This window comes from Nanorana parkeri, unplaced genomic scaffold, assembly GCF_000935625.1.
Source record: "Nanorana parkeri isolate BGI_ZX_2015 unplaced genomic scaffold, ASM93562v1 scaffold125, whole genome shotgun sequence".
In the NCBI taxonomy this organism is placed as follows: domain Eukaryota; kingdom Metazoa; phylum Chordata; class Amphibia; order Anura; family Dicroglossidae; genus Nanorana; species Nanorana parkeri.
Window position 1 is genome coordinate 1,030,939 of NW_017306393.1, and position 19,027 is coordinate 1,049,965.

The following is a 19,027-nucleotide window of genomic DNA, read 5'->3' on the forward strand; positions in this document are numbered from 1 at the left end:
GACTCTACCTGTAACAGCAGAGTCAGCTATTTGCAGCAAATCTCTTCTGGGCCATGGTGTAAAATATCACCTATCACACCTCATTTTCCAAAGCAAATGAACAAGAGCAAATCACTACGGTATGCTTTGTTCACAATCCTGCATCAGATGAGCCGGTGTACATAAACACTGGTACATATGAACCCTTAACCTATCTACATAGCTGTTTGAACTCTAATGTCCACTGTGAATGTTGAACAGCCAAATAATGCTACTTTGTGCCTTTTTGTTTCTGTAGGGTGCTCTAAGTCATGCATGTGTCACCTCATGTATCACTTGCCCCTCCTTTTTAGATTGTAAGCCCTCACGGGCAGGGCCCTCCTTGCCATCTTGTCTTGAATTGTATTGTGATTGTAATGTCTTCCTTATACAGTATTGTAAAGCGCTGCACAAACTGTTGGCGCTATATAAATCCTGTATAATAATAATAATCATGTGTCAGCATAAAATACATTAATAATAAAACAATGAATGTAACTGAGTCTGAATGCTATGAAATGTACATGTGCTATAAACCAGGGCTTCTTAAAGTGTGGGTCTAAGAAGGCCTGTTATAGACCAAACTAATGCAGCAAAAGGGCAATGTATGTAACTAGAATTCATCAGGTTCATGCAGCAAAAAAAAAAGGCAATGTATGTACCAGAATGCATCAGCAGAAGGGCCATATCGCTATGTGTATGTAGTTCACATATGAATCCTTCTAATATCTTCAATGGGGGAGCCAAACATCTGGATCAGCAACACCATCACTGTAGATGACACAATACTTTGCACTCCAAGCTATCCACAGCCAAGAGAAATTTGGCCACTTTATTGGCCAAGTTTAAGTCCATTGTGATCCACAGTTAGAAGTGATGTTGCTATTGATGTGGGACCAGAGGACCCCTCTTACATTAATATCCCTATGTTACTTAATTCCCAAATCTGGACAGGATTGCCCAGCTCCAGCTGCACTTCCTGGCCTCTCCTACTGTAAGTGCCTCAGGTCCCATACTTCTATGTCCAGGAAATCATTTAGTTCATATGCTGAAGGAAGACCAGCGCCCACTGTACTTCATGACCACACAGTCCCAGGCTCGTTTTGAGAATGGTCAGGACGAGAGGGGGCAAAGAGGTGACTGTAGCGCTGAGGCCTACGAGACTTGCAGTGCTTACAGCCAGAGTGGTCAGGAAGTACAGTGGGTGCTGGTCTTCCTTCAGCATATGAACTAAATTATTTCCCGGCCATAGAAGTATGTCATCCTAAGGAACCAGAAAGTGTGCCTGCTTAAAACCTGTGAAGACAATCTTGGCTAAAGTGTGTCTATAAGCCTCAAGGATATTTAGAGTGTATGTAAAGCCAAAACATATTTTTGTTTATTTTTTGATAATGTGGTGAATAGTTAGGGCCCCTGTCAGGTGTTTTTTTTTATTTTTTTGCTGCCTGTGTTCCATGTGGGAGATTTGCCTTCACTTCCAGTCCCAGAGACACAGCAAGAAGCAACATGAGATTTCTCCAAAGCAAGGAGGTATCCCCTATTAAACAGTTTTCACTAGAACTGGTTTCCCCATGGTAAGATTTATATTCACTTTCTGTACTGGAGAAACCTGGGTAAAAACGGAAGGTGAATGAACATGAAAGGGGTTTTAGCCCTTACACATTAAACTTAAAAAAAAAGAAAAAGAAAATTGGACTTTTTTTACACTTTCAACTTTTGACAGCTCAAGGATACCAGTAAAATACTGTATTTCCTCTCCCCTGTAATCCCACACCACTCCCTGCACATGCCCAGGACGGCTAGTACTGCCAGTGCCTCAGTGGTATCTTAATAGCATAAAAAACATGATATAACACTCATGTTATGTCAGATTGTTAAATTACACTTTCCCAAATCAACTAAAAACCTAATTAAACATATTCCACAAATATATGTACACATCGAATATGCTCTATGCAGTAAAAGTGCAATATTCTTCCCAGATTTCACAGATTCAGTCTGAAGTTCTCAAGAAATAAAAAGCTTTGGAGCAGGCCATTTGGGGACACGGAGAAGAAAGAGATTGTTACAGATTAATGTCACAGATTGGAAATGAGCAGCTCATTTCATTTGCTTACACTGTAACCCGTAGCAGAGAATGCTAATAATACAGAGGTCATATAGGAGCCGGAGGAAGTGGGGTAAAACCACATCGAGAATTACATACAGGGAAAGAATGGAGCTAAGATTATGGATTCTTCCCTCAATAACCAATCAGATTCCTTGTTGCATTTTCCCAGTACTTGCTAGAAAACATCAAAACCCTCATTGCTGCTATCTGTAGGCTCCTTACGTAACTTCAAAAACCCATCTATAATGACTTTTTTTTATTTATAAATTGAGCTATTACAATTTTACCTTCTACTATTTAAAGTATAACTGCCAGACTATGGACAGTTAAATATTTACATATTCTTAACGAGCTTTAAAACAAGCAGTCACAAGCTCATTTATTGCTTGGTAAGGATATATAAATATTTGAATGTCGATGGCCTGGCATTTACTTTAAGGACCCTGGCAATAAAATGCGCAAGTTCTTAGCTTTGATTTCCACACAGCCTTTGTAAAGGCAAGCAAAACATTCTTAAGATGTCCATATACTATGCGTTTTTTTCATTTGATTCCCCATAAATCATGGATAAGGAGTTTTATGGGCACCACGGGATCAGCAGCTGTATCTAGTGGTAGTTAAGGGGTCCCTATGTAAAAGAAAAACAATAATATGAGTCCCTCTTTTGCATTTACCTGATCAAAACTTGTCTTGGTCTATGAAAGTGAAACACCTCTACAAGTATTAATATTGGGGTGTAATCCCTCCCAGAAAAGGTCAAGATGGCCAATAGTTGAATGATGGACCATACTCTACCCAAGTCTCCTGATTGCCAAGCAATACCTCCTGTACATCTGTTTGAGCCCCCAAGCAGTATCTCATACAGCGTTGATCACCTCGGGCTGTGACTCCTGTTCCTATGACAATGTTTCTGTTCTCCCCATTCACAGAAACAACTAATTATTAGAATCTCTATTTGTCTAGGCAATCTCAGTCCCCATTACTAAAAGTGATAGAGAATCCAACATTTTTACAATTGTCAACCACAACAAGGAGGGAGGGTAAATGTTCAAATGGGACACTTGTTCCTAGATTGACAGCTTTCTAAGATGAGACTACCCCTCACTTTGTAGTGATTTCAACTCACTTTTTTGTGTTCCAAGGAGAGGAAGTAAAGGGCTATCTCTCTAAAAGGACACTGGCAACAAAAAAAATTACCACTTTTTTAACCATTCCCTACTCTATCCAAAAAGGAAAAAAATAAGCTTTGGCTTTACCTTCATATTTAAAAGATCCCCTCCAGTTATAGTAAGTAAAATGATTCAATTAACTAATGCCAACCAGAAAACAGGGCAAATGTGCCTAAAGCAAACCTGTGCTTTACCAATCCCTACCAGGACTGTCACCTTTCCTTTCCTCCCTCTCTTCTCCAATCAGCATCAGGAGCCAAAGCAAATACCTGCTGCATCCAGATCTGCATGGGCAAAGCACAGAATTTCATTAAGTCAAAAAGACCCCTCCCTTTAATGTAAACCCCTCATAGGAGAAATATGGTCGTTTGCTATTCTTGACCTCGTTCTGAAAACACCAGTTGTCTTGCTGATCCCCTATGGTGAGCATACAGCCAGGCAGCTAGCAATATTATAAGGAGCGATCAGCAACTGCAGCCTCCATATTTATATCAGTTCCGACTAGTTTCCTATAATTGTAGAAATACAGTTACAAATATTACAAAGATTTGGTTCTCGTTCTCCAGCTGCCTGTGGTTGCCATCTAGAGTGACACAAGCTGTTATCCCATTCCTTTGAAGTGGAAGCTGACAATATCCCAGTGCTGGTGAGAGACGGATAATGATTACGGTAATCACTTGTGTTCCTGAACAGAAATCTAGCGACACATCACAGTGGAGAGGCAACATTCACATTCAGGGTTAAAGGATACAGCCTATCTCACCAGAAAGAGATCTGGAACATGACATAATCCCTCTGCCTCAGTTACATCACTCTGAATAGTTACATCACTTCACTAATTGCTCTCACTAAGATTAGCTTTTCAAAACAGCTGCCAATCATTAGAGATAAGCCACCAGGAAGGTGTAAATCCACCAATAAGTGGTTGGAGGCAAGCAGGTGAAATCTAGAAAGTAGTCATCTCAGTGTCAGTGCCCAGAATCCTGAGCTCCAGAGGAAGGCTTGGGACGTATAAATGTAGAAAGTCACCAGCACACCAACCGGAACTTTATTTTGCATGTAGGGTCCCTTTATCAAGCAACAAAGTAGGTCACTTTGGGGCATTGCTTTCCCAGTAACACAATGAAAGGAATGCCTTGGCATGCTAGTGACTTTCTACATTTATTGGACTTACCAGCTGTGCCAAGCTGCCCAAACATATTACAATATGCTTGATGTCCAGGGAAAAGATCGGAGTAGCTGTTTTTTTGGTGTTTTTACTCTTACAATGTCTACATAATGATGTGTGAGCACAGTTCAGTGCAGTAGTACTGTCAGCCCTGACTAGCATTATGACACCGTTCAAGAGGTTGTGTCCATTACAGCTTGGGCTCACAGGATGAGGTTGAATGAAGCTGGTGGTCATTAAGGAAAGTTTTCTTTCTTTTTTTTTTTTTTTTATACTACAGGGGTAATTGTTTCTTCTGTTTAAAAACTGGAGTTTTGCTCCAGTATTCTGAGGAAGTATACAATATGAGTAATTATTCTGACATTTACTGTACATAAATGTAATTTTGACATGACATTGACATTTTTAGTTGTTAACTGTTCTATATTATGATTATTATATTCTATCCAAAGACTTGTATATTATATATATATATAATGCATTTGCAATAAACTCAGATGCCCTGATAGGGAGTTGATTGCTAATAGTCAGGCCAGTCCTCAACCATAAATTTGCACTAAGAGAGAAAGGAGCAGTAAAGAAGTGATTATAATTTTAGTGATGTGCTGAAATACACACCTTCTAATACTGCTTAACACAATATACACACTTTATTTCTTACCTGATCACAGATAAGTTCCCATTTTTTCTCGTTATCATACTGCCGCAACAATCTGGCTTTATCAGGTGGTAAGTTCATAGCATTCTGTAAAAGAAAAATAGAACAAGTATTTAGTGTTGGAACCAGACTTAAAAAGTCTCATAGTCTTATAGAAAGCATTCAAAAAGTCAAAAGAATTACTACTTTATACTAGAAAAATACAAGAACTTGAGTGTTCATTTAATGGACTATAATATTATGTCTGCGCCAAGGGCCAGATACCTTTCTAAGGCACTATGGCTGTATTATAATGGTGCATCTCTGTGCACACGCCTCTACTGTTCTCAGTATTTTAAAATAGTTATCTTCCAGTTATATAATGTATGTACATTATATGGATAAACGTATGTGGACACCCCCTAATTTGTCAAGCTCTGGTGTTTCCAGTGAAGGGTACTGTTAATACAGTATACAAAAACATTTCAGACAATAGTATGCTTTTAACCTTGTGGCAATTTTTTTTGTTCTGGCATGATTGTGTCCCTGTACATGGAGCTAGCTTCATAAAGACATGGTTGGTGAGTCTGATGTTGTTGAGTGATCCTACATGGAACTGTGACCTCAACCCTACTGAACACCTTTGGGGTGAATTGGAACACAGACTGTGAGCCAGGTCTTCTCATCCAACATCAGTACCTGACCTAAAAAATTATCCTATGACTACACAGGCACCAATTCCCATAGATCTTGTAAAAACTCTTCTCAGAAAAGTGGAGGTTATTTTAGCAACATAAACGGGGGTCAACTCCATATTAATGCCATTTGTTTTGGGATGTTCAACAAGCTACTGTATATAGGTTTATTTGTTTTTTGGAACAGAAAAGGGTCTTCACCAAACTGTTGCCAGAAGGTTGAACATGCACCATTGTCTAAAATGTATTTGTCTGTTGTAGCATTAACAGTCATCTTCACTGGAAACACAAATTCAATAATTTGAAGTGGTGTTCACATGCCTTTAGTCATCTATAGTTGTATACTCAGGTGTCAACAAACCTTTGGCCTTATAGTGTTCTTCTACTTTTTTTTTATATAATATGAGGTCATGACTAAAGGCACAAATAATCCAGCGCAGATTCACTAAAAAGTGCAAAAAAAAACCCCAATATTTTATTTGCTGCTTCTTGAATTTTTAGCTTTATTACCCACACAAATAAACAAATTAAAACACTAATAAAAGCTTGAAGGCTAATAAAGTTCACTGTTGTCTATCAGTTTCCTGTATTGAGCCACTCCTTGGTTCTTCCAACAGCTCAGTTTATGATTCAGCATTAATATTTGCTATGGCACAAAGTACAACCTTCCTTCCTGAGTTTTACTCTTTTCTACCAAGTAAGTGATATTAGAATTTAATTAAATACGTACAGTGTGACCACACTTGAATCTGTTTAGACAAGTCATTTTACCACAGGCAGACCTACTGTAAGTCTAAAACATCTTGGCTTTTCACTCGTAAGACTGTGTATTTGCTGGTGATATGTCATACGCTGATAGTAATTTTTAATGCAGTAGTTAATAAAAATGGCAAAAAGTGAGCACAGTCACATGGGAAGTGATTGAAAAAAATAGCAGAAACTACAACAAAAAGAAAAATGTTTAACTAATGCAATAACTGCAGCAGATATAAAAGTAAGTCAATGATATACCACCTCCCCAAATACAGATTATCTAAGCTGTACATCACTACCCCCATTACCAGATAAGACCCTGGTACCCCCCAGACGAAACATGCTTTTTTGTAACGGATCTGCCTGAAACTAAAGAGATATGGGCCATTACCTCCAACAGACTTGTGGCTCTGTAGCCATAGTCCTTATGGCTACAGAGCCACAAGTCTGTTGGAGGTAATAGCCCATATCTCTTTAGTGTAATATGTCCAATCGATATGTCTGTATCTCTAGAAGGGACTAAATTGTGTTTTTTGTTTTGGTCAAATAAAAAACAATACAGTGCTTAGCATGCAAACAATAATGCACTAACCGCGGTCTGGAATGGCAAAATATTAAATCTCTAAGATAAAACCCGCTGCTAAAAAATAATTTAGAAGAATGGGTTTGATAACAATCATATCATGAAAAAAATATATAAATAGCTGCAATTTTTTACAGTATAGTGTAGTATAGAAGAGCTATAATCGATTACAAAAAGTACACAGATTTTGATTTCACACCTTAAGGAATATACTGGTTGAACACCATTGGGTTGATTTACCAAATGTTCACTTTGGAAGTACATGTTCACTTAAGTTAGTGAAAGAGTTAAAGGTGTGTTCGCTTCAAACATGTACATTTAATTTTTTTTTATTCCCTTGGTTAACAACTTTCTTTTTCAACAAAAACTCCAGATAAGCCCAGAAAACACTGCAAATGTAGCAATGTCCACTTCAGTTATAAATTCAGTATGCTATGACATGTGCTTCTGGGTAGGACTACAGCATCTTCCCACATTTTGTAACATCCCCCTCCCAACAAAAACAAAACAATGCCTGTAATTAAAGTAAACCTGGAGCCTACAATTGCCAATCTTTTTCTCAAATTGCTAGTTGCCTGCCTATTATGCCGAACCTACTTTAATATTTTTAGAGGCACTTATTCAGAACAAGTATGCAGATCAAAAGAGTTTTAAAAAATTCCTTGTCTGCACATTTTTTCCAAGTTACTGACTCAAACTATTGTAGCAGGTGAGCAAGCACGATGGGAAAGCATCTAGCATCTTGAGATCAGTAATGGCAGCCTCCATATTTCTCTTATGATGGAACTCCTTTAAAATTCTCTGTCCTGTCAACACGCTGATCTTGAAAAGGGGGCTGGCCTGTAATATGGTGATATGGCAAATCCAAATAAAATAAAAAAAAGGAACAGGTGTGTGCTTACTATATGTATTTCAAGATTACATTTTTATTTTTGGGTAGAGTAAGGAATAATTAACACTTCTTAACATTTCTCCAAACTGCAGCAAATCCTCTCTAGACAGATGCTTCCATCTGTCTTGGAACAGATGTTCCCCTGTGGAAGATTACCTCTCTATTCTTGTTGTAAAATGTTGGATTTCCCATCACTGCTCTAGTGACCAGGTCAAACAGAGAAGAAAAAGGTCCACTTGACAGAGGTTCTTACCCTTCCCGTTCTACCCAAAAGACATTTGAGCTACATATATTAAAAAAATACACATCAGACAACTCTGGAGACACAATATAATAGGAGATGTCGCTAAACATCTCCCCTGAGTCAGCATATCGTGTAACATAAACAGATACATGTGCTGCAGAAGAAATGACTGTCAGCAAAGTGCTACTTGCTGCAGAGTTATTACAACTCCCATATGCTGGGCAGGCCTAGGCTTCACAAAAATGTTCTTTTCCAAGTTTTGCTTGTTCTACATTTACATATTAATAAATTTTTTTCATTCATTTTTTTTTTTTTAAACTTGCATATTGCTTCATAGAGCAGAGCCAGAAAGGTACATTCTTATCGTACGCCAAATTCTACAGAGTTCTTTACAGAATGAAACACTTCTGATTCTTTTCAGACTTGTCCAGACATTCCAGCTGTAACACGCTCTGGTTTTTCCCAGTAAAAGTTTACAATGACTACTTTCACTTTCCTGAATTAGTGAAGTTTACCGGTATTTCCCAGAATAAAGGTTCCTATTATACCAACATGATAACAAGTGAGGATTGTGCTTCTCATGTGTCAAGTCATAAAATGTTGACTATCCTCATCAAAGGCAAGTTTTTAAAGAAGAACTCCAGGATTGCAAGACCTCTGGTCCAGAGGACATGCTTAGCTCCAAGCCTCAAATCCAGAGTTCTTCGCAGCTGTCTCAGTCCTGTAAGCTCTGTTCTTAGTTGTCAGCCCCAAAAATGAGGATTTTCCTGACAACTATACAAGTAAAGTCTCTCCCATCCTTTGGAACTCCTTACCCCAACCTGTCCGTCTATCACCTACTCTTTGGCGATCCCTAAAAACTAGTTTCTTCACGTAAGTCTAACCTGTCTCAACCTTACCACTGAACTATCACTTACTCAAACAATTCATACCAACACAACTACCACCTCTGGTATCATTTGCCCCTTCCTTTAAGATTGTAAGCTTTTGTGGGCAGGGCCCTCCTTACCATCTTATCTTGATTTGTATTGTAAGTGCAATGTCTTCCTTACATTGTAATCCTGAATAATAGTAATAATAATAATGATAATAATAATAATAAAGTGTAGGGTGACCTGCAGAGGGCAGAAGCATCTCATAACCAAATTTTGCAGTTGACGATCCCTAAATCGGGGACACTGATTGCAGTGCATACTGTTGCATTCACCTTACCCCAACTCAAAGAATTCTGCTGAATGGTCTAAACCAGGAGTGGGGAACCTCCGGCTTTCCATCTGTGGTGAAACTACAAATCCCATAAGGCATTGCAAGGTTCTCAGAGCCACATGCATGACTCCCAGAGATTCATCAGATGCATCATGGGACATGTAGTTTCACCACAGCTAAAGAGCAGCATGTCCCCCACCCCTGGTCTAAACCATAAGATGCTTTTGCAATGTATATGTTGTAAAGTAACATCCTTCTTTTACAGTACTGAACAACAGTTGTGCCTTGCTGATCCAGCTATGCCACTATAAGGCAGAACAACACTGACATAGAGGATGTTTTTTCTTATCACTCTAAATGCAGCTCTATTTCAGCCAATGCACATTATGGCATTTAGATCAGCATTTTTTACACAGTTCAGGGGCATAAAAGAAATGCCCCAAAGCTGCATACAGAGAGGAGCTTACTTCCATAACTTACGTACATTTTGTAACAAAATAATGTGTAAGCAAACATGGTTTCCCAGAGTGTCAATCACCTGGTTCCACACTGCGATCTGTGGTTCCTTCCGCTGACCCCTATGTCACTGTGGTGTGGTATAATGACAGGAGGATCGACTGAGCGCAGCAGGGGACCAGAAGATCAACTCTCCGAAGTTCAGCGTATGATTTCCTTTTAAAGTATTTGGTGGCATAGGCAGCAGTAAAGGTAAATAGACTCTATCTTCTTTACAGGGAGACCTTTTAATTACATATTCAGTTTTGCGACACCATCACTTTAAAGGCTATGTTTACGTACCAATATTTAGGGTGTAACATGAAATGTGGTCACATATTCAGCCCCCCACTCCCAACCTGACCCTCCTACCCCCACACTCACTACCCTGAACACAGGGTTCTTCTTCCTGCAGGCTGCTATAAACTTTTGAATTTGGCACATTATCCATTCTCTGAGATCTCTGAATGGAAAAGACTACAAGTTTGGTCCCTTAGCTGAAGACCCGTACCTTGGTACGGACTGAAGCTGGGAGATAGAGTCTGCAGGAGCCAGAGCATTGCACCCTTGATCCACTGATCCAGGCTCTAATGGAAAAAAAATGATAAACTCACATTTTTTCTTTTATGAATGTTGCTTGTCACAGTGAAGAAAAAATTGAGACTGTTTTATTTTAGATACAGTATAAGTGAGTGCTGTAATCTGGAATCATTTGGAAGTGTCTCAGCAAAGTATGTTTCTTTTATGCATTTTTATACCTGCCCTGACTCGCCGTTTCCTCCCAAATAAAAGCTGTGGCTGTTCATAAGAAGAATTTTGGCAGTTCTCTGCAGGTTAATACAAAAAAAGTGAATAACTTCTAAAAGAATTCGCCTCTGCCTCCATCTGCCAACTTCTATAGGTGAAGTTTCCATTTCACAAGGCTGGCCATAGACAAGGACAGAACCCAGAGCCCTAATCGCAAGAACAGATGGGGACTAGAAAGTGCTAGGGGGATTTACGAAAGATTAAATCACTGAAAAATTAAAAATAGGATCACTGACACATCAAGGAAGTTTCTGTGATACTGAGAGTGGGCTTACACTGAACATTGGCCAAAAACGACATTTCTCTATGGTCATTATTCACATGGTGCTGCTATAATTACGTTCTGGGCTTGAATATGAGGTTATATTGATTTTACATTTTTGTCTTCTCCCTTAAAGCTTGGGGAAAAACAGTACTCTGCACAGGTGATATTTAAAGCATGTGTTATACCACTGGAACTATTCTTTAGAACATTTGAAAAGATTTGGAAGAAAACGAAATAAAACTTAAGAGCAGAACCCCAGCCAAAAATAACGAGATCAAAATGAGAAGCCCATCTAAAGATGAAATAAAAAAAACAGCTGCAATATTCAGTTTCAGTCCTGAGATTTCCCATGCTGTACTTTTCTGCTGCCAATAGATGTCCTCAGTCCCATGGCAAGCATCATTAAACCCACTTCTTCTGATGCCAGGTCAACCTAGACCTGCACCAGCCTGCTTTTGGACAGTGAAAGAAGAAGAAGCAGAGTGCTGATCACATCTCTATGGCACTTTGCTCTTTCCTTCGATCAGCATGCTTCTTGTCAGCACATGCACTGATTGGTCTCTCGTACTGTTTATTGCTGCTCTCACACGCTGAGCTTTGCTGTACAGGGACTGCAAGAAGCTGATACCAGGCCACATTCAGTTACTTAAACTGCTTGCATTTAAAAAATAAATGTATTGCTGTATTAATGATTACACTGCTGCATTACTTTTTTTTGTTGTTTTTTTGTTTTAGGGCCAATTCCTACGTTCACTTTCCTGCAGTAGAAATTAATTCCTTTAAAGCTAGTTTACATTTATTATAAATAAGATATGAATAGTTTCTATGCCTCTATGCACACTAAAATGATTGGAAATAACACAAAGCTTCATGTAGAATCTCTATTTGAAATGTTTCTCTATTAGTTAGCGTATGACTGATTAGTAATGGTGTGCCAAAAATGACTGTTACTGCAGGAGCTTGGGAATAAGTATAGGATGCACTATGCTCAACCTGCATGGTTAGGTAAGTAAACTCTCCATGGGTCTTACTATACTCATACACTAAGCCGCCCATTTTCTCTGATTTTGAAGAATACTGACACCTCTGTATCCAAATGTCTTTGTCTTTCTTTTGTCCAAACTGTCAGTAAGTACAGTACATAAATGAATTCATGTTTATTGTCAAACTATGAAGAGTCATATTAGTTAAAGCAGAAGCATGGACAGATATAAAAACACCCTATTTCAGTTATGTTTTCAAAAAAAATTACATATTGTTTTCTGAATAGAGGTATTTTTTATACCTCATTTGCTGTACAAGGTCATACACTGAGTTTTTTTGTAATCTTGTTCAGCCGCGCAGGCTGATACCATGAATGGGGGAAAACCCCCACTCGGTAGCTGAGATTCCACTGTCAGAATACCTGAAGAGTGACTGGAGCTTATTGTCCTTTAACAAATGCTAACTGAAAAATAGACTTTTGCTAAATGGAGGAGCGCCAACTGCGCTACACACTAGTTGATTTACATCCGAGTTCTGTTGACTTGGCTGAAATTCAACCAGTGTATGGCCACCTTAATGCACTTGGGTTCCACAGACTTCCGTACTACCTCCGTTAACTAGGTATTAGCTAGGCTAAATAAACGGTAGGACCTCATAGTATAAACATAGCTACTGTATATCTCTCTACATAAACAACTTCTGGATGACCTGAAGTAGTAGAATATCCCCTCTGCTTCATGGATGGGAAAAATACATGAGATTAAGATGATCTTTCCTGTCTGAATTCTTTATTAGTTCAGATCCCACTTCTTGTACAGAAACCTACAAAAATCAATCTTCAGGATCAGATAGTCTACATTTTTATCCTAAAAACTAAAATCGCTCCTTCAAAGTGAGGGGCACCCTCATTGACCAAAAGGGAAACTCGGGAAGTGGTAGATACAGAGGAAGGTTTGATTTTTACGGGAAACGTTGCTAACTTTGTATAAATCCAGCTGCTTATACTGTATCTCCAGGTCTACTGATTGTTTTGACATGCAGCCCTTAGGCTGATAAAGCTTGTCTCTCTTCCAGTCTCAAAAATTTGGCGGGTATGTATTTCGGTTCACAGTGTGTTTTTTCAAACATGGGAGGATAGAAAGGTAACAGTAACATTTCAAAGTATAAAAGGGTGGAAAGAAAAGTAATACAGAAAGTAATAAAAACTAAACAACAAAGAAGTTATAAAAAGAAAATGTAAAATGTGCGGCCAAGTCAGGATTAAGAATCCTCTCTTCTCTGACACTAAGCCTTGCACTCTGTTATTCAACTTTCAAATGCTAGAGCCTCTACCAGCCAGTGACGAGTCTGATGCTTGGCATCTGGATGACAGGAGGAAGGGCTTGGTGTACGGAAGAGACAAGGCTTAATCGGGACTTGAGAAAAGTTAATGACCTATATTCAACCTGGGTCTTGGAGTCATTTTTATATAATGCCACAAAGAAATGATTATTATAGAGGATTGATATAGCGCCAACAGTCTGTGCAGCGCTTTACAATATAAGGGAGACATTATAGTTACAATACAAGACAAGATGGTAAGGAGTGTCGTTGTAATATCCCCTTTGCTCACCGTAGCGTTATACCCTAGAATCCAACGGGTGCTGGAACAACTGGTGGATGTACATGACTCTCCCACTGTTATGTGACAATGAAGCATGCTATTGTGTGACTATGAGCTTGTCATTTGCAGAGTTTATCTACTTGTTTTGACAGTGATTCTGGTGGGAAAATTACGTCATTATGACGTCAGTGGGTAGTGATAGTTCTGTTTTTTATGTTTTTTTTTGTTGCACTGAATATTTAAGGATGTACAGCACTTACAATCATTGACACTTTGCCTGATGAAGGGGTCCTATGAGGCTCCGAAACGTTGCCTTCACATGTCATGCTAAAGGAATACGAATAGAGAGCTTACAATCTACAAGGGATGGATTTGAAGGCAATGAGAGGTACTTGTTGGTACTAAAATGTTCCTGCACTTTACCAATATGGTTTGTCTATACAGGCTAGAAATGCTTCACTTAATACTTCCTCCTATTTCATCAGGCCACTCCATCTCAAATTGCCACACAATAGTTGTGAAAAAGCACATTTGTGGGTAAAAGGTTAGAAAGAACAATTATCTTACGGCTGACTCTGCACTGGAAAAAGTGGTGCTATGACCCTTCCAGCGAGAGCCTGCAAAATGTGAAAGGTCCCAGATTTTGCGAGAAGACACTCGAGCACAGTGAAAGAACATCTCCTGACATTTGAGATCCTCAGCATTCATGGGATCTTGCCAGAGGGATTATGTCCTCACCTTCACCAGGCATCACAGGCAGAAGCACAATGTAAGTTTAGTAGATTCTCTAATTTTGTTTTACAAACAAGTGCTTTTTTTTAAGCTATAGAAGTGTACAAAATTAGTTCTAAAAGTTCTAAAAGACCAGCTCTTTTTTGACAGTGGCATCCAGTTTCCACTTCCCAATAGAAACTGCTGAAGGTACAATCTGTTTGCTAGAAGTAGCAACGGATTGCCGATGATCATATATCCGCTTATGACATCATAATCCTATTACATATTTGTGAAACCAAAATTAAAATAATATTACTTATTTAGAAAAAAAAAGAACCCAAAAGTGACCTTACAATATCCATTGCAAAAATCATGACACATGAACAACAAAATGATATTTTTCTTGCCTGCACGGATTCAGAACTTTAAAAAAGAAACTTTCTCGAGCTTCCAACCCCTACAAATATCTTCAAAAAGCTCCTGAAATTGTGAAGTTGACAAAGAAACAGATTTTATCTTTATTAATGGTTTCTATGACTTGACCTTTCTTTGTAACAACAAGGTAAACTGCGCCAACAATTCCACTAATAGGACCTTTAGCTGCACTTCGCTAGAGCAATTCCAACCTTTGTATCTATCAGACAGATTTGTCTGGCTGGCTTTCACGGTGGAAACATCTGGCCTGGCGCATGCATGAATAAGCCAAGCTATCGCCAGGGGACAGTGCCAGCTGAACGTACTATAGAACCAGCTGAGTTACATTTGATGGAGCTGTCGATGGTATCACGAGAGCAGTTATAAAAATAATTTGGCACTATTTTTAACTTGATTTAACAATGGATTTGGCTAATTTGGGACAAGGCGATTGCACATGTGTGAGCACTGAGTGCACCTGTCCACTAGCTCATAACTGGTAGTCTCCTAAATTGAAAAGAAAAGGTTCATGTGATTAGAATATAGTTGAACTCCAGGCAAACAGCTAGATACACAACTGAAATACATCTCTCCTCCTATCAGCATATTCCTTTTAAGCACATTTGCATGCAGCTAATTGGCTCCCAGTCCTGCCCCTCCCTCTCTGAGTCTGAGTGCTGCTGTGTAGGGCATTGCAGGAAGCGGCTGATACCAAATTAAATTAACAGCATAGCTGCATGTATAAAAATACATTTATTTAGTTGTAATTGAATACAAAGCAGCATTTGTTTGTGTCTTTTATATCTGCTTATTGTTTCACTTTAAACTTTGTGTCAGCAAAGTAGGAACTTAGACTCTGAAGATTCCCAAGTATTAAAGGAGAACTATGGGGTCAGTGTTTTTCCCCATAGTTCTCCTTAGGGTAACGGAAGGACACAAACTAGCGTCCTCCCATTACCCTAAGCTCAGTATACCGCGAGCTACAGCTCGCGGTATACTGAGACCCTGCAGCCGGAGCGGATCCCGACTTCTGCCCAGCTGCGTGAGTGACAGCTGGCTCTGCCTATCTAGAGGCAGAGCCAGCTGTACCCGCCCCCTCCCCCGTCTGTTCCGCCAGTCAGCGCTGGCAGATCGGAGCTGGGAGAGGGGAATCCAGCCCCTCCCCCTGTCACGGACGGGGGAGGGGGCGGCTATCTAGAGGCAGAGCCAGCTGTCACTCACGCAGCTGGGCGGATCTCGACGTCGATGGTATATTGCGCTTAGGGTAACGGGAGGACACTAGTTTGTGTCCTTCCTTTACCCTTAGAAAAACGCTAGTTTGTGTCCTCCCGTTACCCTAAGGAGAACTATGGGGAAAAACACTGACCCCATAGTTCTCCTTTAATATTTTCCAACGAATACATAACTGGTTTACAGGTGCCTTTCCTTTGCATTTTCCCAAGTTATGGTTTAATATTTTGTGCCTAATTTCCCCACTTTCCTCTCATCTGTCTACAAATATTATCCATGACATTAGAAATTCTGCTCATTTGTAAAATTATCTGTAAACAGGTTTTTTTAGATGGGTTTTCTCTCTGCGGGGTAAACTGTGTGGGTAGTTCATTGTTATGGAAGCAATACACTTACAGGGTTATTCAGAAAAGGGTGAAGAGTTTGGAGAAGGGAGGAGAAGTGAACAATATAGGACAACATCGCTGAACTGGAAAGTGAGCTGAATTGGGGAATTTTTAAAAATAAGCTATGTTGTCCTAGATTGTTCACTTCTCCTGCCTTCTCCAAACTCTTCACACTCTTGTGAATAACCCTGTTAATATCAAAAACCGCAAAATTCTAGAAAAATGGAGACAAACAAAAGAAAATGGAGACAAACAAAAGAGGATCACTGGTCACATGTCTTTTTAGCATACTTGAATACCTCAAGCACAGAACCACTCACAGCAGTCCCTGCCACAGGAGAGCCCGAACCCTCTCAACCTTCCAAGATTGGGAACAAGGAACACCCTTTAGCGCAAACTATTTAGTGAACAGTGAACATACAATTGCCAAATCACCTGAACATGCAGAACAATAACAAATTAAAGCACAAGAATGCCCAATGAGGCTGTTTTTCATTTCCACTTTATATTAGAATTTTAAATAGCCAATGCAATAGTCTGAAGGGTGGATGAAACGTTTAGTGCAATAAAAACAACTTCAGCAGTTGGCACACTTATTTATTTAGATCTGATTTGGCTCCAAAACATGGACATTCCATCCAAATGAAAAGACAGTTGGAAGCTCTGCTAAAGTCTACAATGTCACACAAGCAAGCTAGGGAAATTTTGGTGGTCCATTAGCCAACCAATATCTTTTGGATTGTTTGAGGAACCTGGAGAATCCAAATTAAGCCCACACAAATACAAGGAAGATATATAAACAGGGGTTATGTCACCAAGAACATAACGCTAGGACATACAGCAGTTCACTAATTAAATGCATCAATACATTTTTAACCAGGTTTGCTGATGTACAATTTAATGGTGCACATTAACACAAAACTGACTTTTGGCGCAGTTATTTTGAATAATTATCTCCACCATATGGGTATGAGCAGCATCCAAAGATCTTGACAATATGCAGCTTTTTGCCAAAGAGTAGGCGACATAAGTGAACCTGTCCCCTTCACTTTTATGCTGCACCTCTCAGCATCACATGCTCACCGTTCCATTGTAACACCAACCCTCCACTTGTCTGCTGGGACCACAGACCCGTGTAAGTTCCAAGTCACTACAGTCAGAGTTTACACAATGCTGGGCCAATCATCAAGCATCAGCACTGTTACATGAAATGAGCAAACACTCCCCCATAAGTGAAAGTACTGGGTATTTTTACTGAACCAGGCCACTGGGGAATGTAGAGGTGGGGGGCATGGGCAAAGCACAATAATGTTCCATTTCTGATTAGTCAGCAATGACAGAATGAAAACATTTTTTTTAGAGGCAATCTCCATATCAAGCAGTGCCTTTGATCTATGACAGATAATGGTGAAAATCCCTTTAACACTTAATAAATACATTAAATAAAATTAATAAATGTTGGTACTTTAATGCTAGTATTAAATAAAAGGATTGCAATAATTAAATGCATGCAAATCCAGCTATTCATTTTGCACAAAATATTTTACTATGGCAATGATTTTGGTTTCTAATTAAGTATGCACATAGGTAATAAGCGGGCAGTTACAGGACCTGCAGTAATTGTGCTCCAGAGAGTTATAGCTGGAAATTGGTTCTGAACAGCGTGACACTGACTGAGCATGCTCCTTATATGCTTACATCCAGCACAAAGAAGGTCAGCTCCAGACTAGTATTAAAGCTCTATTCATGGGTCTAATCCTATCTTTTAATCAGGCTACAAAAGCAAGCTGCTTGCCACCGAACAGAGTGGCACATTATAAATACAGGGCGCACAATATGCTGGAGGAGCGCTTCAATTAACAGCACCGAACGTGTGACTTTTGCCTGACGCCACAAAAGGACAATGGAGTAAGGTCACCTTATTGCGCCATATTGCGCCTGTAGCAAGATCACATTACTGACATTAACACTTGTCGACAAGAATAAAACATCTACATTACTTATATTATCTACTGTGAGAATCAGAAGACGAATACGCTTCTTCGACCTTCCATTTACTATGTCTACTGGCTACTCCAAACAGGAGAGTTCAAGTTACTATAGGACTCTTGTTAAACTGGACCTAGCATCAAATATATATTTTTAAAGATAACTGTGCACGTTATACATTGCCTATCTCAGAGATCACAGAACACCCATGACAATGCCTTCATATGCTTTTTGCTCTAGAAGGACAGAATTATATTTTGTTCAGGCATCATCCAGGGTCACCATCTACTGTATGAACTGAGATGCTGGTTCAGATAAGACACAGTCATGTAAATCCTGATGCCTGTGCAGTTCTTGGCGATGTTTGCAATGTCTGACGCAGATTAAGGTGACCCTAAAGTAATGAATTAAACCATGAAAATGCATTCAAGTACCTTAACTATTAACAAAAACGTATCTTATTTGTGTATCACTTGGCTATAGATCCTAAAATCCTCTCTGAATTGGTGCTGACACCGTCCTTCCTTCTGGAGGGTGGCTACTTTTGTTCCCCATGGTCCCTGTGTGTGTTGTAAAGTAGCCACCACTTCAAGCTCACTCCTGTGATGGACTCAATGAAAGCTCAATACAAATCAGTAAACAAAATGTGAGACTATAGTCCATCA

At 39.3% G+C, this 19,027-nt stretch overlaps 1 protein-coding gene across 1 annotated transcript in view; it reads right to left on the reverse strand.

Annotated features, from left to right (window-relative positions):
• The window catches only part of FMNL2 (formin like 2), a 199,285-nt gene that overhangs the window by 87,244 nt on the left and 93,014 nt on the right, over nt 1-19,027 (reverse strand). Inside the window, exon 2 of the mRNA XM_018553601.1 lies at nt 5,127-5,210. Coding sequence (XP_018409103.1) covers nt 5,127-5,210 — 84 coding nt within the window. The remainder of the gene's footprint in view (nt 1-5,126; nt 5,211-19,027) is intronic.